Source organism: Plasmodium knowlesi (assembly GCF_000006355.2).
Source record: "Plasmodium knowlesi strain H genome assembly, chromosome: 4".
Taxonomy (NCBI): domain Eukaryota; phylum Apicomplexa; class Aconoidasida; order Haemosporida; family Plasmodiidae; genus Plasmodium; species Plasmodium knowlesi.
Window position 1 is genome coordinate 974503 of NC_011905.2, and position 23290 is coordinate 997792.

The window sequence follows — 23290 nt, forward strand, 5'->3', positions numbered from 1 at the left end:
CCCAATACACGCACGGGTGTACCTACACGACAGGTTCCTTCTTCCATCCATATTAGCCGCAATACCAAGGAGATTCTGTCGCAGACATTATCCTCTTCCCACATATGCGTGTGTACACTTTCCCTGGACTTTCAAGCTTTCCTAAAATATTTGTCCGTGCTTGCTCCAAAGGGCTTACACACACCATGCCGTTTTTTTTTTTTTTTTTTTTTTTTTTTTTTTTTTTTTTTCTTTTTAATCCTTCCACTGACTCAAGTCGTCCATTTAGCCTTTTTGCAAAATTTACGAATATTTTTAATTAATTCTCAGTTGTGGGGTTATCTTTGTGGCTGAGTTGTTGTGTCATTTTTTTTTTTTTTTTTTTTTTTTTTATGTACGTACAAATGGAGTGACGCTCCAATGTGTAACAAAAAAGGTTGGTGACATGTACACGGGAAGAGTACCCCCAATTGGGAGGTAAAAAAGGAGGTAATACTGGGATGAAATGTACGGCGAAATGGTAACGCCAATGAAGGTGCTAACCATTATCCGTGTGGTAGCCCCCCTCGCGTTAGCCCCAGTGGGCAGACCCAAAGGGTACGCTCTTATAGTTGGGGGGGTAGTAATAGTACGTGTTGCAGGAGGGCAGAGCCGATTCTGCATTCATCAGAAACTCATCGATCTTGGAAGCAACATCTCTTCCGTCGGCTATGGCCTGCACAACGGTACTGGGCCCGACTCTACAGTCTCCACAGGCAAATATCTTCTTGTAGTTGGTCTGGTAAGTTCTAATTTTGGTCTTAATACAGTTATAATTGTCAAGCTCAATTTTAATAGAGTCATTCTCCCATAGAGAGTCATCCGTTTTGGAAAATCCCAAGGCTAAGATAACTACGTCTGCTTTGTAAATCCTTTCGGTGAAAGGGATGTCGACATACTCCTTATGCTCCTTTGTCGATTGGTAATTTTGAATGATATCCTTCGTGGTTCCAGGTGAGGACGAATGGGAACTCGTCCTGGCGCTGGAGGTTCGACTGGATGTGGCAGTGGCAGATGCACTAGCAGTGGCTGTCCCCGATGTTTTTGCCGTTACATACTTGGACGCATTCTTCTGCTCCTTCATTTTGGAAAGCTTGGCCTGATTTTTTCTGGACTCCATATTGGATAATACCCCGTTACTTCTGGCAATATTCGCACTGGTGTTCGATGTGCCAAGGGTAACATCTTTGGATTTTTTGGAGGGCGTCTTCAGTAGAGCATCTTTATCCACCTCTCCCTTGGCAACTTTCTTTAATTTGACTTTAATCGCCCTAATACCAGACACTCTCTTAGGATCCTTACTAGAAGGAATAAATTCTAAACTCCTAACACAGAATTCTCGTGGGTCCCTCCCTTGGATAATTATCGCTTCATCATGTGAATAGTCAACCTTGAATACATTTTTCACTCCTGGCCATGAATATTCTGTGCTTGTCATGGGTGGAATGTCTTGTCTGGTGAATTGTAAAACGCTAGCTGCACCCATTCGTATTGCCAAGCTTATACAATCCACAGCAGTCTTCCCTCCGCCTAAAATAATTACGTGCCTTTCTGATACGTCTATGTAGTTCTCATCTGTCAGGTCAGACTTCATGAGCGACTTCTGACATGTAGTAAGAAAATCCATAGCGAAATATATATTCTTTAAATTAGATCCTGGAATGTCCAGCTTTCTTGGAACTTTATAACCAGTAGATAATAAAATAGCATCGAAATTTTTGGCTAGCTCAGATAAGGTTATGTCTTTCCCTATGTTGGTGTTGTTTCTCATAATGATTCCTTCCTTCCTCATTATATTTAACCTTCTCTCTACTATTTTCTTATCCAGTCGTACATTTGGTATTCCGTTCATTAGTAACCCCCCCAAATATTCGTCCTTCTCAAAGATGGTTACTTCGTGTCCTGCCTTATTCAACTGCTGAGCTGCAGTTAATCCTGCGGGACCTGAACCTACGATGGCGACTTTTTTCCCCGTCCTGGTATGCGGAATGATTGGGTGAATCCATTTTTTTAAAAATCCACATTCGATGATGGATAACTCGATAAATTTTATCGACACAGGTTTCTCATTAATGCTTAATACGCAAGCATCTTCACAAGGGGCCGGACAAACTCGTCCAGTAATTTCCGGGAAGTTATTTGTATCTAACAATCTCTCTAGCGCTTTCTTCCACTCATTCTCGTATATTAAATTATTCCAATCAAATATTCTGTTGCCTAAAGGGCATCCTCCTCCGCTGGAATTTGGATAATGACAGGTTGGGGTTCCACAGTCTACACATCTAGACGCCTGTGTCTTTAACAACTGGTTATGGAGTTTACTTTTTGCATTGATGGGCACGATGATCTCTGAGTAGTCTAACACCCTACTGCTAATATCTTTCAACGGATGGGATAACCGTTCGTACTCCTTAAAGCCGGTAACTTTATTCGGGTTTACCGCGAGAAAGGGCTTGGCTTGGCTCATATTCGGGATAACCGACTCCGTCGTTTCCGCCTCGTAATTTCCCTGCGTGTTCGTAATGCTCGCTTTGTTCACCAGCGTGCGTGCATCCTTCGACGGGGCGGTGGTGATTGGGTCAGTGATTGATCCAGAAGGAACGCTGGGGATAGAACCTTTCAGTGGGACCGTTATCGTGGGCGTTACGGAACCTATCATGGGCGTGGTGATGGAGCCTGATTTTTCCTCTGATGGGTCGACGGATGATACAGACGCTCCGGTGATGCTGAGCGCCGAAGCGGTAGAAGTGCCTCTAAATCCTCCACCCTCAGATGGTCTTACGACATGTTGATTATCCTTGACATTTCCTCCATCACTTTTCTCACTGGCGTAGAATAAACTTTTCAAAGAGTACACATTGGGGCTCATTTGTTTCTGAGTCATGTTCATGTAGTCATCTCCCTCGTCCTTATCAATGAGGCTGTCAATGAAGGAGTTCGAATTTAAGGACTTGAGGTGAAGATCGAGCAGATATTTTTCATTCAGAATATATTTTTTGATCATTTCCTTTGATTTTTCATCTAATCTCTTTGGGAAAATATTTTTAAATTCAGCAAAGGCGTTACACTTAAATGGGATTTCTGCAAACCTCCTCCACTTTCGATTATTTTTTCTACAAATTTCTAAATTATGAATAAATCCTTCAAAGTCAAATGTTTTTTTCTTCTTCACTTGCCCTTGCAATTGTTCACTGCTTTGTGTGGAATTCAATTCGGTTGTGTAATTTTTTACCGTCAATAATTTCCTACTATCATTGTCTTGCAAAATATCATATATGATCAGTCCATCCACATTTCTCAAAGCTAGTGTTTTCGGCAGTCCAGATATATCATCCGATATGGTGGTAAAAAATTGCATGGCTTTCTTATACATGTTTTCTGGCTGTTCTACATTTTTGAGTAGAGAAGCCCAGTCGTCTAAAATGGCTGCAGCTTCTTCATTCCCTGTTTTTACAAATTCAATACACGCTTCGGTTAGCACTCGTTTTATATCCCTTGGAATAATTTTTGTAAACCTATGCAAATTTGCATCAAAATCTTGTAGGAGAATTTTGGCTGTATACGAATTGGTCCTTTCGTAATGTTCATGTAGCAACTTTTCTAACGTCATTTTTTCATCCATAGTTTTACATACCTTCAAATCTACCATTTGATGATTTACGTTTTTTCTGTTAATGTCCAGGACATAAGCAATTCCTCCACTCATGCCTGCAGCGAAGTTACAACCTATTTCACCCAGGACAACTACTATGCCTTTCGTCATGTATTCACAACCGTGACATCCGACTCCTTCCACAACTGCTATAGCCCCAGAATTACGAACTGCAAATCTTTCACCAGCTCTTCCCGCGAAAAATGCTCTTCCTTTTGTTGCACCATAGAGAACTGAATTCCCTGCTATCATGTTTTTCTGACAGTCATTTATAAATAAAGACGTTTTCGGAAAATGCACAGATATAATTCCACCGGATAACCCTTTCCCCACAAAATCGTTTGCATCTCCTTCTAATTCAAAATTCACACCGCTTGTTAGGAATACTCCAAAGGATAATCCTCCTGTTCCTCTAAATTTGACCTTTATAGTATCCATTGGTAATCCTGGTTCTCCATATTTTTGAATAATATGATAACTTAACATAGCTCCCACTGCTCGGTCCGTATTCTTTATAGGCATCTTTATATTCACAGGTGTACAATTCAGTAGTGCTATCTTCGACCTTCTTATAAGTTCTCTATCAATGATATCGGACAACTTATGGTTCTGTGTTTCGCAACAGAATATGGCCATCGGTTTCGGTTCCTTCTTCTTCGAATGCATTTTTTTTTCGTTCATTTTTTTTCTCATCATCTTAGTAGTGCATACCATGGCATTCTTCTTTCCATTCCTTCTGTTTATCGCTAGGTTATGTTTACTTCTTTCCCGTTTGGAATATTCTTGGTTCATGTCATCCTCTTCGCAGAGCGCTTTTTGTTTCCTCTTCGACTTTTCTCTTTTGTTCTGCCTGGTCTGAACGCTGCGTGCGTGAATGGAGTCGTTCATGTCATTTGCGTCGGGCATTTGTTCTGGGTCATCGCTTTCACCTTCTCCCTCTTCATCATCTTCATCTTCCTCATCATCCTCCGAGTTGTTTTCGTCCTCATCATCATCCTCCCTGTCTTCCTTCTCATCTTCCGCATCATCCGCCACCGCCTCTTCGTCGTATTCTCCTACAGAGGAGCACGTCTCTCCGGCGTGGTTCATCCCATCTGTGTGTTCTCCTCCCTCGTCTCCCCTCTTCACCACATCATACTTTTGCACCGTGTTATAATTTTCGTTTATGAGTACCTGCTTCCTTCTCATCTTGTCTAGCGCGTTCTTCATTCCGGGGGAATGTGATCCTCCTGCTTTGTATGTCGATCCAGAGTAGAGAGAACTTCCACCTATTTGACGCTTCTTCTCATTTCCATTTTTGTTGTATCTTTTCTTCACAACATCTTTCATTTCTTCTTCTGCATAATATTTCCATCCAGGGAACAGGAGCTTGGAGAAGTCCAGTAGCTTCCTCTTCTCGTCATATTTTAAGTGGTCCTTCTTTTTAAGCAAATCGGACCTTCCGATAATTTGCGAGAACTTTCTAAAACCCATACTGGCCAGGTATTCCCTGACCTCCTCTGCTAGCATGAAAAAAAAGTTTATTATATATTCTGGTTTGCCTGCGAATTTTTTCCTGAGCTCTGGGTCCTGTGTACATATACCAACGGGACAGATATTCAGATGACATTTCCTCATCATAATGCACCCTAAAGCAATTAACGGTTGGGTCGAGAAGCTGAACGATTCTGCACCCAGTAGTGCACCTAAAATGACATCTCTACCTGTTTTCAGTTGTCCATCAATTTGTAAAATAACTCTTTTTCTCAACTTGGATTTGCACAAAGTTTGGTGTGCCTCTGCTAGTCCTATTTCCCATGGGAGACCGGCATGTTTGATTGAAGTCCACTTGGATGCTCCCGTGCCACCAGACATTCCACTAATTAAAATTTGTTCGCAATTTCCTTTGACCACACCTGAGGTGATAACACCTATTCCTAGCTTCGATACTAATTTCACAGAAATTTTAGCTTCTTTATTTATATTCTTTAAATCATAGACTAGCTGACCGACATCTTCAATGGAGTACATGTCATGGTGTGGTGGTGGTGAAATTAGACCAACACCTGGGGTGCTCCTACGAACGGAAGCAATTTTCGCGCTCACTTTGTACCCTGGTAATTCTCCCCCCTCTCCCGGTTTGGATCCCTGCGCTACTTTTATCTGCAACTCTTGCGCGTTTACCAAACTGTATGCTGTGACGCCGAATCTAGCAGACGCTATTTGTTTAACCGCTGAGTTGGTGTTTGGTTCACTAGGCCCTTTCACTTCGGTAGAATCCTTCCTAATGCGATCTTCTGCCTCTCCACCTTCCCCCGTGTTCGACTTCAAGCCCATGTTATTCATAGCAGTAGCAACAGTGGTGTGCGCTTCCTCCGAGAGAGACCCAAAAGACATAGCGCCGGTACAAAATCTGAGTAAAATTTTGTTCACGGGTTCTACTAGCTGAATATTTATGGGTTCATTTTTTTTCTTCTTCTTATTGTAAGAGGGGCATTTTTTATAATTTATTTCTAGCTGTCCCCTAATTTCACAGTGGTTTATCAGTTCGTTCTGTAGCTCTGAGTACTTCTTATACGTAGCTGTATTCCCCGTACGAGTTGCCTTTTGTAATAAACTTATTGTTTCTGGATGGTTCATATGTATTTGCGTATTTCCTATGCTCCTGAAATGATACTCCCCATAATCATCAAGCTCTTCCGTAGCGTCCTTAGTATTCAGGGTGATTATCCTTTTCGGGTAGGCATTGTAAAACATCTTCAAAATTTCCTTTTCCACAAATTCAAATGTTACTCCCCCGATGATGGAGTCGCACACATTGATGAAACATTTTTTTAGAATTTCGTCGGATATTCCCAAAGGTTGCATCAACCCACATCCTTTATAACTAGGCAAGGTAGAAATTCCATTTTTCGACATAATTTTTAGTATACCATAATTTGCAGCGTGCCTGTAGTTACTTATCATTTGTTGGTTACTAAGTCTAGCCTCATTATCTCCATATTTTATGAAGCGCAAACTTTCGTATAAGATAAAGGGGTATATACAATCAGCGCCAAATGAGAGGAGAACTGCTAGGTGATGAATTTCGAAGCAATCTCCTGCCTTCACTATGAGAGAGCACTTGGTTCTTAGATTCTTACTTAACAGATATTTATGCAAAGCACCAACAATTAGGATGGAGAATATGGGCACTCTCTTTTCGTTTATGTTACTGTGTGAGAGAATAATCAGCTGACTCCCCCGTCTGACGGCATTTTCAACGTTGGTATTTACGCTATCGATAAATTTAATTAAATACTTAGACATGATGTTGTTTTTTATTTTCATTTTATTCAAATCTTCTTTACTATGCTTGGTTTTGTAATCGTCCAGCTTAAACGTGTAGCTGCTATTGCCATCCGCGTGGTAACTCCTCTTTGGCGAAGACACACTTTTGACCACATCAAATTTCAGTTCGTCTGTCGATTCACCCGACATGAGCGTTTCCAGTTTACTCAAATCGACTGTCATATCGATTATTACATGTGGGAAGTCTGGCAATTGGAGTAGCAAGTTGTAAAGTGCGTCGTTCAGAATGGGACCATTAATAAATATGCGCTGACAGTTGGTGTAATTGGAATGGAGGATATCGCCTTCCTTTCCCAAGGTACTCATAAGAGACATGATATTCTCTTCCCTTATCGGATCGATAGCTGGGTTCGTCACTTGTGCGAACGTTTGCTGGAAGTAATACAGAAGGTTTCTACGTAAATAACTTAAGAAGGGAAAGGCGGTGTCATTTCCCATTGCACCGAGCCCATCCGCAGCATGCTTTACCATAGGTGAAATTATCATATTGAATGCGTCATATGTATAACCAAAGGCTTTTAACTTTTTAATTAACATTTCATCGTTTCCATCATCCATGTCGTCAGCCTCTTCCGCATCCTTACTTCCATAGGAAGATTCCTTATTCAGTATGGCCCCATATTTATAAGCATTCATTCGTATGTTCTCCATGTTAGAAGCCGGCTTGATAATATTGTCCAAGTGGATGGAATAATGATCTAGCCATTTTTTGTAAGGCTTCTCTTTCAAAAATTTGCTTAAGACCTCTTCATGCCTCAAAAATTTTTTCTCCTTAAAATCTATTAGGACTACTTTCCCAGGATATACGCATCCCTTATGGGTAATTTTGTCATAAGCCAAATCTACAACCCCCGTTTCGCTAGACAATACGAACAACCCATAATTCGTAATGCTATACCTAGCGGGTCTTAATCCATTTCGATCCAACGAAGCGCCTACTTTATTTCCATCGGTAAAGATGATTAATGCAGGTCCATCCCAAGGCTCCATCATACATGTGTGATATTCGTAAAAGGCCTTTTCCAGTGGAGTTATATTTGGATCTTTTTGATATGCCCTTGGCATCAGCATCATAATTGCATGCTCTATTTCTCTTCCCGCCATGGTCAAAAAATCGATGGCATTATCAAACAGGGAAGAGTCGGAAGGGTAGCTAATAGCGCCTTTGGTTTTTCGAGACTCCCCATGTTTGAGCTGCGTCTTCACGGCGTGGCCAAAGTTTTTCTCACTCTTAGTACAAATGTGCGAAATGCCATTCTTCTCCTTAACCCGTTTAGAAGGAGTAGCATTATTATCCTTATCTGAGAGATCCTCAGAATCTTCGAATGAACTCCCAGACCCTTCGTTCACATTACTTAAAAATTCCGAATTGCTATTTATGTCGGAATTCATATACTCTCTTTTGATTTTGTAATGGATGGCTTGGCTGTTGTACGTGAAGTCTCTCTTCAATCGAAGGAGTAACCTCCTCCTGGATTTTTTCTTTAGTCGATTTTTTGTCAACATAATATCTTCAAAGGTGTCCTTCTTTTCAATAATTTCATCATCATTATCGTATATAATATAATTCTCTTCATTTATGGGTCTTAAATCTTTTATCGATACTGACTTAAAAGAATTGGGAGCTTTGGATTGTTCCATTCTCTCTTGAAATAATATTGAGTTCACACTAATGGTGTTGATTTCTCCATTGTGGCATATTCTTCTGAATGGGTGTGCAGCATACCATGTCGGTGAGGTATTAGTTGAGAATCGTACATGAACCATTGCCAGGTACGTTGTAAATTGCTCGCTTAGTAAATCTTCAAAATATAGGTATATCTGTGAAGGGGTTAACAATCCCTTGTAGACAATTGTCCTGGAAGAGAAACTACAGAAATACATGTCATTATGTCTAACCAACTTTTTTCTTATAAAAAAAGCTAGCAGTTCTATGTCATCCGGCAGGCTGCTCAAATTCAATTGGCTATCATCTGTGAAATCTATATCTGAAAATGGGTATATATTAAAATCGTCGTAATTTTTAAACACTGATCTTTTACATACAAACATTTGAGCTATGAATGGTTCACTCTTTTTCACAGCTGCACTAATTACGTCACTGCGAACTGGGATTGGCGACCTCCAACCCAGAACTACAAGTCCATTGTTGTATACTTCCTTCTCAATTTCATGATATAAAAATAACCTCCTCTCTTCATTATGTGGTAAGAATATTTGCGCAACTGCGTAGTCTCCTTTTTCAGGCAAGAGAAATGGTAACTGGCATGTGTCACTTAACATTTGAAAGTAATCATGTGGTATACCCACCAAGATTCCCGCTCCATCTCCATTATTAGACTGAACACCTCCTCTATGACTCAGGCGTAATAATATTTGCATTGCCTTTTGGATAACACTCCTTGAGCTCTTTCCATTGATGTCTGCCACCACTCCAACTCCACATGCGTCCTTCTCGTTTCTACTGTCGTATAGGCCATGCTCGGCCTCTTTGGATTTCCTCTTCTTCGTTTTCTTCATCCTCGTCATCCTCTTCATCTTATTATCCCCATACTGAGCAGTCAATCCCGGCGTGTCGCAATTTGGCTCGCCCTTCCTCTCATCGCTCATCTTGTTCCTACCTCCTAATTCGAGAAGCCCCGTCGACACTTCGAATTTCCTGTCGAGTTCACACCAAGTGGGGAGTAAGGCACAGCGACAAAAAGAAGCAAACACACGCTTCCACAGGAGGGTGGCAAAACTAATTGGAGAGGAATAATTGGGTGGTGGTGTTCATGGTCGAAGGAACTGCGCGCATGAGTGTACAGTACACATATGTGAGCAGAGACACGGGTGTAACGATACGTTTCGAATCGAGATCTACCGGTCAGGCAAAGTAGAAAAAGAATAAATATATTTTTCACTCGATTATTATGCACAAACAAATCTTGCGTGCCCCAATGCATGACCCATGAACAAAAAAAAAAAAAAAAAAAAGAAAAAAAAGAAAAAAAGAAAAAAAGAAAAAAAGAAAAAAAGAAAAAAAGGGCGAGTTCCGCAAATCGCGAAAGATAACGTGCAGCGAAATGAAGTGGTGCTGTTGTCGGCAAATCTTCTATGTAGACGTAAAAAAAAAAAACAGACTGAATGTTGATTCAAATTTTTGAAGTTAATTTTTTAACGAATTAAAAAAGGGAGCTAATTTAAAGGCTAAAAAAATAATAAATTTCGAATGTGTTAAACAGTTCAGTGTGCATGTGTACACAAACAGGTGATATACACATGAAAATGCACGTGTGTAAGCGTATGCGAATGATGGTACATATGAATATGTGCTAGGACAAACGTATGCGCATGCGTACGCATGGGTACACGATTGCTCGCAGTTTCTCACGGGGGCATATGTACGACTGCGCCCAACAGCTGCGTTATATTTTTTCCAACTTTTTTGCATACAGCATTTCCAACTGCAAATAATGTTGCGACTGATTTCTTCACTTTTACGCGTTGACTCAAACGTGTGAAATTTTGCTCGCAGCGCGGAAGAAAAAAATGCAGAATGTAACTGCGCGCTGTTTTGGTTGTTCGTTGTTGGTTGGTTCCTTTTCTCGTCGTCGTCGTTGTTTTTTTTTTTTTTTTTTTACACATTTATTTGATCATTTGTTTATTTATTTCATTTGTTTTTATTTTTGTTAACTTTGGTTAAATTTTGATTATTTTTCTACACTTCCTTTTTGCGTATTTTTTTTTTTTTCCTGTTTTTAATTCCTTCCAAACCGCCTTGCAAAAAAAAAAAAAAAAAAAAAAAAAAAAAAGTGCGCATATACACTCGCACCGCGGCGGTGGAAAATTCAGGCAGGGACAAACTGCGGTATGTCGAGTTAATTCTCGCCCGCACTTCCCTATGGGGTGTTGGTGTGTTCTGCTTCCGCAGTTGGGATGGCTGCAGGCCTTAACTGTTGGCGCCACGGGGTCACCTTCGAATACGCAAATAAAGTAGGAAAATTGTGCGTAAGCATATAAGTAGGAAAATTGTGCGTAAGCAAATGAGAAGGCAAATATGTAGGAAAATGAAAGGGCAAATTATGAGTACACAAAAGAGAAGGAAAATAAGTAGGCAAATGTTATGCATGCATAAGATGCTTCGTTAATTATAAATTTGTTACAAAATTGTTACAATTTTGTTACAATTTTGTTACAATTTTGTTACAATTTTGTTACAATTTTGTTACAATTTTGTTACAAATTTGTTAAATCGCGAAAATGAGGACACGAAAATAAGCACACGAAATGAGTACGAAAAATTAGGTTGCGAATTTTTGCAGTGACGTAAGCGAAAGTCATTTGACCAGTTTTAAGCTTGAAAATTTTTGCAACAATTTTCTTGCGCATGGATTATCCAACTTTCACACGGGAGCCTTTAATTTTTTTTTTTTTTTTTTTAACATAAAAATGAGAAAATTGTAAGGTATGCTGTAGAACGTACCGTCAGTGTGTACGAAAATGGGGGTGCACATATTTCCAGTGCTCAGTGCCATGCGTATTTTCCCCCAATGAGCTCAAAATTTTGAAAAAAAAAAAAAAAGAAACATAAAATAGCATAAAATAGCATAAAATAGCATAACATCGCATAAAATCGCATCAAATGAAATCACGCTTAGTGACCAGATTGTTACACCATTTTCAGTTTCCATGCCGATGACACTGAACAGGAAAAATTACGGTATGTACATTAGCCTTTGTACAATAATGGATGTACGTACGCGCAGGCACACGATTTTGCATGCTTGTCAAGGTCTATACGCGGCCTCCATGTATTTCCTCCATGTATTTCCTCCATGTATTTCCTCCACGTATTTCCTCCATGTATTTCCTCCATGCAAACCGATTTTCACAAAATTGGGGTTAAAATTTTCTGCAGGAATGCCCTCTACGCAACATTGAGCGAGAATTCGCCATATAGCATGATAAGTGATCTAAAAAAAAATAAAAATAAAACACATGGAGGGTTAAGATTGCACAGGTACATATGTACATATAAATATTTACATATTAATGTACAATTTCCCGTGGAAAAATATATTTCCTTGCATGGTCGCTTTTCCTGTGCGAATAGACGTACGTACACCCACATGTAGTCACGTAGGAAAAAAGGTGGACAGTAATTTCCTAAAGATGGGATTTAAAAAGTGGAAAATATTAATTTTGATCCTTCCCCTGCACGTGTTTTTTTTCCCCTCCCCTCATGTGTTCTTCCACTCAAGTGTATATGCACCGAATGTGACATTCGCCCGTCCACGTCTACAAAGAATGGTAGTAACTAATTAGGTTCCTCCACTGTTGCCATGAAGCGAAAAAAAAAAAAAAAGGATGAACGAATTTTTTCCCAATTTTTTAAATTTCCTTCTGTTACAACGTGTTCGAAGGGGCATATCCAAAGGAATATACCGAATGTTACATTTTCCTGTTGGGCAATTACGAATGTTAAAAAAAAAAAAGAACTAGTGTTTGTACAAAAAAAAAAAGGAAAAAATAGTTGCCGATGTAACGTTAACTGATGTAACATAAGAGGTATAAGGGGTTTTGCAAAAGAAGTGCACAAAAAGCATGCCAAACGGGAAGTCGCAGCGGCAGGCACTAAAAAACAGTCGACATGGCCTTCTGCCGAATCGTCTGGTGAGGGATGAAATAAAAATAATCAGCAGATCGAATGGGAAGTAAACCACTGTTGGAACATACATTCATAATGTAAAGAAAAACAAGAAAATTTAAAAGGGCGAAGCAAATTTTCTGTGGCCAAAATTTCTGATTGGAATTAATTTCTACACTCTTAAATGCATCATTGATGTTAAATAACGATTTTAAAATATTGTACACTGAGTACACAATAAAAATAATGCCAAATATTCCAGATGCCCCACCAGACATGAACATAACAAATAGATTCATCACTAATCCTTTGAATGCATTAAGACAAATGCCCCAAGCTTTTTTGTCCAGTACTTTTTCGTTTATCGCAGATGATGTGGTTGACTTATTAACTTCGCTTTTGTTTATTTTATTTAAATTATTTATATTCTTTTCGGGTTTCAAATAACTGTCTCCACTTCCGTATGTTCCTCTCACATCCTTCTCGAATTTGTATCCAAAGGGCTCCGTGATGCCTTCACATTTTTCTTCATATTTTTTAAGGTTGAATTCCCATCGACTCATTTTTTTTTTTTTTTTTTTTTTTTTTTTTTTTTTTTTTTTCTGTTTCAGAGGGGAAATTTGATGCGCACGGATGAGGAGTAGTACGCAGGGATGGTGGCGCCGATCTGCTCGTGCGTTGCGATGTCCTTGCGTGCGGGACTCTCCAGTTGTATGGCGCTCCTTTGTCCGATCGTTGATTCGTCCGTTATATTCACACGTGTATATTCTTCTTGGGGGCAATATTATTTACGACCCTCAATTGACTGAGGGGGCAAGTTCGAAATGGTGTCCTCCGATATTGCTATGCCAAGCGGTGGGTAGGCAGAAAAAAAAAAAATAAAGTAAAATAGGTAAAATAAAAAGAGGCTCTCCCCACACAACGCTGTTGATAAGAAGTCGGCTGGGGCTATTGACCAAAAAATGGCGTAGTATGGAAAGATAGAGAATGTCCTTACAACCCATCAAAAGCTGTGCAAAAGGATGAGTCACACATATGCAGAATGGAGCAATACAAGTGTTCATAACATTAGTATGCTGAAATGGCCTATGTAGGGTAATGGTGCTGAGTTGGTAAATATATAATGCCAATTTAAGATGGAATAATAAACAATATGCAGCGAATGGCCATGCAAAAAATATATATTATATATATTTATTTATCTTTATATTACTGTACAAGCTGCTCTTCTCCGGCTGAACCCCAAATTTGCAAACCCTTTCCTTTTTATTTTCTTCGCATGTTAATTCAGCTCATTACGTAACGTTACACTTGGAAACTGCCTCAAACGGTTTCTTGTCACAAAATGGAAAGGCGCTTTGAAAAAAAAAAAAAAAAAAAAAAAAATTTTTTTTTACTCACCTTGAAGAGGCTGTGCGTTCGATTTGGACTAATCCGTATTGAGAGCTCCCCCCACTCAAGTGGCAATTTTATTTTTATTTTATTTTTTTTTTCTGAAGTGGTATAAAAAAATGATACGGATAAGCTGACCTACCGTGGCCATTTCCCCATGAGGGTTAGAAAAGAATTATCACCATGTCGATTTATCCATTTGTGCGTGTTTGAAGCATTTTTTATTCATAAGCGCAGCCATGAAGTACTGCGTGATTTAAGATACAGGTGAATTACCATCCTAATGCCAAGGGGTGGATGGTAGGTTCTTCCCATTTGGCGCTCTCGAATATGTGAAGGGGGAAATTTCGCCCTGCGATCTTGCTCGCAAAAAAAAAAGTATATTCCATATGGTATACTTTGGTAATTACGCCAAATGAGGTACATGGGCTACACAAAAGTGCATGTACCTACGTTACACGTTTGTTCGCGCACCAGACTTTATGCCATTAATCTTGTGACCTGGCAAAACTCGATTTAAGAAGGAAATTCACACTGCAGGTAAAGGTCTCTTTCGCAGTCGCTACATTTTTTTTTTTTTTTTTTTTTTTTTTTTGTTATCCTGTAGTTGCGCTGTAAGGTGCGTCCTTGATCCGATTGGACATTCACGCATACTTTGCAACTGTGCCATTTTTATACCTCCACACCGCGTTACCACACGTCGTAGTGTTATTGGGACTTCGCCGTTTGCCTTTTTTTTTTTTTTTTTTTTTTTACGTTTTTTTCGTTTTTCGGTAGGGGGATTCCCTTGCGTAATGTACTGCTTATCAGTGTAACGCTGATATGTCTGTTCAAGTGTGTGCGTTTTCCGTTCATACCATCTACTTGCATAAAAATTTTTTACCGACACCCAAGATGAGCGACCTGAACGACTTTGACCAGTTCAACTTCAACGAGTACGATGGAAGCAAGGGAAGCCCTATGGAGGAAAAGAATATGGCGGTGCCCAGCGGAGGGTACGGAATGAGCGAGGAGTTAGGATTATCCAACGAGCTCAATGACAGCCTTATGGAGAATGGCCCAAACTACGACCACATGAACATGTCTCTCAACAGTATTTATAGCGATCAGAATGTAACGAAAAGAGAGGTAGAAGAAACAGGCAGTAGCAGTAACAAGTACAATTTTGGAGAGCCCCAAAACGACAGCTCCAATAAATTTACAACCTCCTATAAGAAGGAAAGCCAAATATCCTTCGAAAATACATACGAACAATTTTACGAAAAGGAATCCGACATATCTGACACGGAAGAATCAACCACGTGGGAATCTGAACGACTAAAAAGAATAGAAGAAAGGAAAGAATACGAAAAAAATAAAAAAATCGAAATAAAAAAGAAGGCTGCGGAAGACTTAAAAAAATGGTATGAAGAAATGGCCATTTTAATTGAAGAGAAAAAAAAATTGTCTAAAAAAAAAAAAAATGAAGAAAAAAAAAAGGAAGAAAATTTGGAAAACAAAACTTGGCTCAAGGTGTTCCAATATTTGGACATAGAAAAGGGCGAGTATTTTAAGGAGAACAGCCGCATGAAGCAGGTCCTCCTCAAACTAATGAAAAGCGAGGGTTCCTGATTTCTCTGCAACTCCTTCATAACACCCCCCCCCCCTTTGCACGAACAACTGCGTGTCATATATATCTTCATACGAGCTAATGCAGTCATCTGGGCATTTTTTTTTTTGGAATCTGCAGGAATAGTTTACCTGCTTGCCTAGACCGCTACTCCCCATAACCTCAATACAATTCTAAACTCCTTTTTCGAAAAAAAAGTTTAAAAAAAAATTTAAGTTACATTAGGTATATGAAAAGATGCCAAGCGAAATGCAAAAAGGTACAACTGATAATACGAATGATGAGTGAAAAAGAAAAAGAAAAAAATATATAAAATAAAATAAATTTTCATTCCGGTGGGATTAAACAACGGGGTACACTTTCGCGGCACCCTCCTCCCCCTGCGTGCATGATAACTGCTCTAATCATTTGGAACAAAGAGGCGATACTCACCAAGTGGAAAAACCATTTAGGTCCTTGAAAGAGCTGATTTATTCATGTTGCTACTTGTATTCCTTTCCTTGTCTGAAGTTACACTCTTCCTTACTATGGACCCCTTCGCGTACTTCAGAACATCTGTGTTATCTTTTCTTAAATGTTTAATTGAGTCATCTACAACCTTGTATTTATAATTAGTATTGATTTGCCTTTTCTCCGCATCCTCATTGTTATTATCGACGGTGCCACTTTCGATTCCCTTTCCGTAAATCATGGAGGAGTTTTTCCTGGCGCTCCCTACTACCACTTTCGTCACAGATGTCGTGTTGTTCGATTTATTGGTTCTGTTTCTTTGCAGCCCATTCGGCAATCCAATCTGGTTATCACTTTTGCTATTAGAAATACTACCTTGCCCATTATTCGCCTTGGAGTTATTACTAACACTTTTGACGATGTCGTCCGAAATGGGTCTACTCACTTTATCTCTGTAGTTAGACATTCCTATTTTTCTGCTATCAGCGGATTGATAAGAATTTTTCTGATCTCCTTGTGCCTTCATGCCTGATCTGTTTTTATCTTCTGCCTTAAAATGACCATCTGGTTGTTCCTGTTTTTTGCACATGGACTCTCCTCCCCCCCTGCTGTTCTCCCCCAGAGATGCCTTTCCAGAAACTCCCTTCAAATTTTCTACGTTCTTTCTATCCTTCTCACTTGTATTTAGAGTGTCTGAATTTTTTATAACGTTTTTTTCTATAAAGGATATGATTTCCTTAAAGTTGTTTTTGTCAAACTCATAGTTCTCCTTCTCGATCGTTTTTTTTTCCCCTTCCGTTTTGGTTGGATGGATCTTCCCGAAATTATCCTCCACATTTGTCCCCGCTGGATTTGACGCAGCTCCAGAGGGAATGTTCGATGCACCCTGCGGACACCCATTCGTGGCCTCCCCCTCCTTGAAGTATCCGCTCTCTTCGTACATGTTCACAATATCGATATGATTCAGTTCGTCCATATCGTTTGGGCTAATTACGTGGTTCATACCATTCACACCCCCCCTTATACTATTCCTGGAGTCTACGTGCCACTCCATCCCATCATCGTAGGTTTTTCCAGGTGAAAGGTATCCACCTTTCTGCGTATCCTCACCCTCTTCTCCTCTCTTCGATTTTGTGTACCTTGATGAATCCCTTTCGGCTAGCTGGTCATCCAAGTTGCCGTGTTCCTTTCCCCCAATTGTCGACTCCTCATCCTGCGCATCCTTTCCGCTGGGAGGCTTTTTCTTCAAATCACCATATAATGAGGAAACATTTTCCTTACCACTAACAGACCCACTTCTGCATCTACTTTGGGATACATTCCTCTGTAGTTGTGCATTGTACGAATCTATTTTGATTTTCAAATTGTTGCTTTTACTGTTGTTTGATATGATGGACATATTTCTGGCACTGTTATTGCTGATGGATCTCCTCCTACCAGATTGCTCTGCATATGAAGATTCGTCTTCGCAATATGGTGTCTGCTCTACATGGTTAGCATATTTGTGGTAGTTCTCGTAGTACCTCATAATGCTATTCATTCGTTTATTTCCCGTGATAGATGACAAGCTAGCCTTCTTGTGGGTAGAATACTTCCTGTTGTAATCAGAACCCATTTGGAAGTTGAAGGAACTATTTTTAAAGCTTATCTTGAATTGACTTAAGGACTTCCTAATGAGCTTAATATTATCCCTTACAGATTGAATATTTTCGTAGTGCATTTTTCCAAAGGATTTATTTAAAACATTGTTTCTGGAGGTAACTTTAAATTCGTTGAATAATTGTGGGTACTGAGATAAAACATGGTTTAGCAATTTTTCCGCTGCGGTCAGACTTTCATCAAAGGTTGTCATTCTATTACATTGACTAAGGCATACATCTTTGTAGTAGTTCGTTTCTTTCATAGACTGCTCCTTCTCATTGAGTAGTTTTTCTACAACTTTTTTATGTTCTGTCTCTAAAGATTTAATGGAGTTGTTGTACTTCTTAGTGTACTCCTTCTCCTTCTGTATCATTTCTTTTAAAATAATTTGCACTTCATCGAATGACCTTTCAAATTCTTTCTTAAGTGAATCAAAATTTATTTGTGTGTCTTTATATTTCTCCTCCACATTTCTTAATTCCTTAAGCTTTTCCTTCATTTGGGCATTTTCGATTTCCTTATCATTTAGCATTTTTGTGAAATTATCAATTTCGTTTTTTATTTCGTTAATGAGTGTATTTTTTTCTTCCGTCAGATTTTCGATTTTTTTTTCCAACTCTTTTACCTTTTGGCTGTACATTTTTTCCTCTCCTTCTAGTATCCCCGTCAGGTTGAAGTATTTTGCCTTCGTGTCTCCCAGTTCCTTTATCAGCGCATCCTTCTCTAGTCTTCGTTCTTCTGTTTCCATTCTCAGTTGTTCCGTCTCTATTTTTAATTGTTCCTTATCCATTTTCAGTTGTTCTCTCTCCATTTTCAGTTGTTCCCTCTCCATTTTCAGTTGTTCTGTTTCTAATTTGATCTGCCCTGTCCCCGTTCTCGCTTTTTCACTTTCCCGTTTCGCGCATTCTAATTCCTCCTTCAGGCGCTCCAGCTCCTTCTCCAGTAACTTGCACTTGGTGGCAGATTTATCCGTCTCACTTTTGTAGAAAAATTTCTCGCTTAAAATGGACTCTTTATCTTCCTGAGCTTTCTTTAGTTCCTCCGAAAGCATCATATTTATATTGTGGTTGTTTTCCTCCTGATATTTCTTCTCTTCTATAATGCTCAGGAGATCATTCTTCTCTTGTTGCAGATGTCTCATCATATTTTCGTATTTCTTGCTATATTGAAATTTATCCTTTATAGAATAGTACTTTATAAGTAGGTTCTTTTTACACAGATTTACGAGTACGTTTTTATACTTAGACTTTAAATTTCCGTAATTCCTCATCAGGAGTTTATTTTCAAACTTAACTTTTTCATTTTTTTTTAACAAGTACAGATTTCGTATGTTCAAATAGCAGCTTCTGTATATACACTTATTCTTCAGCTTTATGTTATTTTTGACACTTTTCATTAGGAAGGCTACAATTTTGTTGTACTTTGTATCTGTGGGTTCTTTATTTCCTACTACCCCATTCAGGTCGCTCTTGTCGCAGGAGATGGTGCTCATCTTGTCTTCTATCTTCTCCATCCACTCCTTAATCTCCTTCATTGCAAGAATTACGTTTTCATCATTCCTGCCGTACGATGAGCACACGGAGTTGTTCGCGTTCAAGTACCTCAAGTTGTCCACCTGGGAGTAGCACGCCGACCTATCCTCTTCGAAAGGGTCAACTTGGTTCTTTCGGCTGCATTCCAAATCCCTCTCTCGCCTCGGCTCCTCCCGATTGCGCTCCTCCACTTTTCCATCCAAACGACCCCTATAGTTATCACCACTCTGGCCACTAGTATTTCCCCGCTTTCTCATAACACTCTTCACACGAGAGTACATATCTTTAGCGACTCTGAGATTGCTTGTCAAAGTGCTTCCACCCTCTGCAGCCTCGTTTCCTCGCTCAGATAAAACAGACCCCTTTTCAAAAATGTTTATCATGGACGCACTGTCTTCTGGGAATACGTCATCCTTCGCGTCGAAATCGGCTGAGAGTTTCTCCCTACTTACATGCATAATGTCGTACATCGATTTAGTTTTTCCATAATGGTACGAGTTGATCTCTCCACTTGTATTGTAAGTTTCCTTTCTATTGGGGTTGCTCCTGTTAATTGTGTTTCCCTTTTCCTTGTTCGCTTCTCCATACTTCCGAGTATCATTTCCAGCTAATCGTTTCGCAGCCATGGCAGCCTCCTGACGAGCTACCTCCGATTTTACTCTACTGACAAAGGATTCATTATCATTTGGTATATCGTACGAAGTAAGTTTGGTGTCTTTCTTTCTCAAGGGATTGTATACCGAATAGTTTGGCGCCCTCTTTTCATTATTCACCTGGTTGTAATTTTCCCATTTATTTTTTAACCTCTCAAGGGAAATAAACTGATTTGGATCCGCCTGGTGTTTTGTAAATGTATGCACTTGACTCTTTGACGACTTGGTTAAGTACCTATTTCCTACGTTGCTCGATGCCCTATCTATGCTGGGCCCTGTGTACTTTTGCACACAGGATGAGAGGTTAGATCTGGGTAACCCATAAAACTTTGTCTGATAATTTAGGTAGCTATATGGCTCATTGTTACAGTAGTTTCTATTTTTTAAAATAAAGTGTAGACTGAACTTATTTACATTTGGTCCTGCTATTTTAGAATTGTTATTGAACAAGCTAATGGCTTCCTTTATATTTACGTCGCAAAGAATGCTGTTCGTCCTGAGAGCCAACCTATATTTAACAGAATCATTACATAAGTCTAGCTTGCTTAGAGGGAGATAGAACACACTCAGGGGCTTTGGGAAATTTTGAATGTCTCCTTTGTTGTTATTCAGAAGAAGGGATGAAGTGGTGCAAGCAAAAACGGAGTCGTAAAAAATAATTGTCAATACTCTGCTTTCGAAATCCTCTGCACTCGTATCGATTATGTATTTCTCAATTTCTAGTGGAGACTCACTATATGTAAAAAAGTTACTTGACTTATCGTATACAAAAATGAATGGAGTGGAATTAAACTTTTCTCCCTTCCAGCAGGCAGGCGCATGTATCAACACTTTGTAATGTTTTTTACAACTATTTTTCCAGTTGTCAATTTGGGTCGTTTTTTCTTGGTTGGGGTTTCTATTCGTGTTGTTCTCAGTGTTTGGATTTCCTCCATGGGTAGCACCCCCATTTGAAGTACCTTCAATTTTGTCATTTTTTCTGTTTTCTCCAACAGCATTGTGCATGTTCACCAAGTTGTTTTCACTTCCACCCTTTACGTTGTCAACTTTTTTCTCCTCCTCAAAGTCGCCTTTCACATTTTCCATCTTGCAGCGTTGGGACTTATCCGTGTCCCCTTTTAGGCACTCTATTTTGTACCCTTCAAACCCCTTTCCTTTGCTCGCTTGTTCATCCTCTTCCTCATTCGGCGTGCTTTCCATAATTCTCCCACCTTCGTTGTAACTTGATTCTTTCCCATCCGTGTTATCTAAATTGGCGTCCTGCGCCCCTGCAACGAGAGACTCCTCATGGCTGGGCAAACTGTTCGATGAAATGGATTTCTGATCATCGATTTTTCCAATTATTTCGTACGTATCAATTATGTCTTGCATAGTGGGATGTTTTTCCTTCTCTTGAAAAAAATGCAAAAAGTTTAGAAGTGGAACAACGTATCACAGATCATTGAACTCCCCTTTTTGCGCCTGAAAGGATTTGTTCAATGTTGCGAAGGATTGCCAAGGCAGAGTTAGGCGACAAGGTCATAGATGCCAATACTTCGTGGTAGAAGTAGGTTGGGGTGGAGTGAAAAAATTCTACAAAAGTGTTACCCCCACACCTACAAGTATTCATGCTGTGTGTACATATATCACGTGAATGCAAGATGTGCGCGCTTGTATACACATACACACGAACGCGACGCATTACCACAAAGAAAAAAAACAACAAAGGGAAAATATAACAATCTACATTATAAAAGCGGTTTAACAAAAAGGAGAAAAAAAAAAAAAGAGGCAGTTTCATGTGGCACTCATTCTGTAAAAAAAAAAATTCCAGTTCTGTTAAGTATATTCGTTCATCTTTCAAAAAAAAAAAAAAAAAAAAAAAATGAAAAAAATTTGGAAAATTTACACGTGTAATGAATTTTATGTGACAAAAGGAAAGTAAGAAAAAATAGTTAAAACACAGAAAACTAAAGATTGCGAAAAATAGGCGTTTTTTTTTTTTTTTTTTTTTCCAGAACTGTTCATCCCTGCAACACGCGACGGGGTTGTTTGTCATAGGCGCCAGTTTTGGCACTTCTACAAAAAAAAAAAAAAAAAGAAAAAAAGAAAAATGAAAAAACAACAAAATGGAAAATCGGGAAAAAAAAAAAAAATAATAATGCATAATTCTTGACAGAGAGAGAGAAAAAAAAAAAAATAAATAAATAAATAAAACATTCCGCATGATCATTCCATCTTACGCAGAAATTGCCAAAAAATTCCAAAACGGAAGATCAATTTATGAAAGAAAAACGAAAATGTTCACAGAAATAAGAACGTGAAAATTGTAGACAATGCGTAGCAGTGTTCACTGGAAGAGCGAAATTTCTCGTCAAGTCTGACGTATACGCGAACGCAACATTTGTGGAGGAAGAAGCAGTTCAGTGGGCAAGTGCCCATGTGCAGAATGTGTGTTCACGCACACGCATGTGTAATTACGGTTATGCGCATATATAGGGTTACACGTGAGTACATCCATGTGTGTACATTGACTTGTGTACTTTACACATGTGCGCATGCTAACGTTTCCTCGTCACAATCCCCTGCCCCCAGATGAAGGACAACCATTTTCAATAGACAGTGCAGTTATATTTACATAAAGACAGGAGGAAAAAAAAAAAAAAAAAAAAAAAAGTGACGGTGACGGTCATTTCTACACAGTATAGACCACGTACAGTTGCGTAATTTTTTCGCATTTTTCACACATTTCTGTTTCAAAAACTAAAATGAATACAGCAGTTTCTACGCCATTGTATTTTTCCGTTTCGCGAAAGAAAAATTTACAAGTCTTTTTTTTTTTTAGTAAAAATGGTCAATGGAAAATGGAAAAAAAAAAAAAAAAAAAATAGGTTGTTGTTGTGGTGTCGTTGTTTTTAATTTTCCACGTATGTGTGCAGAAAAAAAAAAAAAAAAATGATGGTACACAATTATGCATGTTACCATCGTTAATGTGTTCTTTTCCTTCGCAACTAATAGCGTTATTTCTTTTCCTTTCCATTTTATCGCAAACTATGCGTCTTTGTACTTCTGCTGTATACCGATGGGGTAAAGGCATTTGCACAACTCACCCTGCTTAACCCAGAACCTTTTGGCAAAAGGAAGCACTTAATTGCAACCTATTTTGTCAAAGAGAAAGATAAAAATTAAATTTAAATGTTGCCTACATTATGTCACGCCCCATCATTGCTTTTTTTTTTTTTTTTTTTATTCATTTCGCAAAAATATACTACTGCCTCGCATGTTCCAGCGGAAGTGCGCCACGGAAAAAAACTGTGAGGCATTTATTTTTTTTTAAACGCAGCCTCGTACAGATGAACATATCATATTTCTACATATATTCATGTCCCCAAGGGTCACTCACAA

The 23290-nt window shown here is 39.1% G+C and overlaps 4 protein-coding genes across 4 annotated transcripts; 1 reads left to right on the forward strand and 3 right to left on the reverse strand.

The window, feature by feature from the left end:
• Window positions 1-550: 550 nt before the first annotated feature.
• PKNH_0421900 (glutamate synthase [NADH], putative) lies at window positions 551-9610 on the reverse strand (the record flags this gene model as incomplete). The annotated part of the gene is made up of 1 exon (XM_002260623.1): window positions 551-9610. One exon carries the CDS (start codon window positions 9608-9610, stop codon window positions 551-553), a length of 9060 nt encoding a protein of 3019 aa, XP_002260659.1.
• Window positions 9611-12616: 3006 nt separating this feature from the next.
• On the reverse strand, window positions 12617-13192 carry PKNH_0422000 (ER membrane protein complex subunit 4, putative; the record flags this gene model as incomplete). Its single annotated transcript, XM_002260622.1, has 1 exon — window positions 12617-13192. One exon carries the CDS (start codon window positions 13190-13192, stop codon window positions 12617-12619), a length of 576 nt encoding a protein of 191 aa, XP_002260658.1.
• Window positions 13193-14915: 1723 nt separating this feature from the next.
• Window positions 14916-15632, forward strand: PKNH_0422100 (clathrin light chain, putative; the record flags this gene model as incomplete). Its single annotated transcript, XM_002260621.1, has 1 exon — window positions 14916-15632. The coding sequence occupies one exon, from the start codon at window positions 14916-14918 to the stop codon at window positions 15630-15632; it is 717 nt and encodes a 238-aa protein (XP_002260657.1).
• Window positions 15633-16078: 446 nt separating this feature from the next.
• Window positions 16079-21277, reverse strand: PKNH_0422200 (conserved Plasmodium protein, unknown function; the record flags this gene model as incomplete). The annotated part of the gene is made up of 1 exon (XM_002260620.1): window positions 16079-21277. The coding sequence occupies one exon, from the start codon at window positions 21275-21277 to the stop codon at window positions 16079-16081; it is 5199 nt and encodes a 1732-aa protein (XP_002260656.1).
• Between the last annotated feature and the right edge of the window lie 2013 nt (window positions 21278-23290).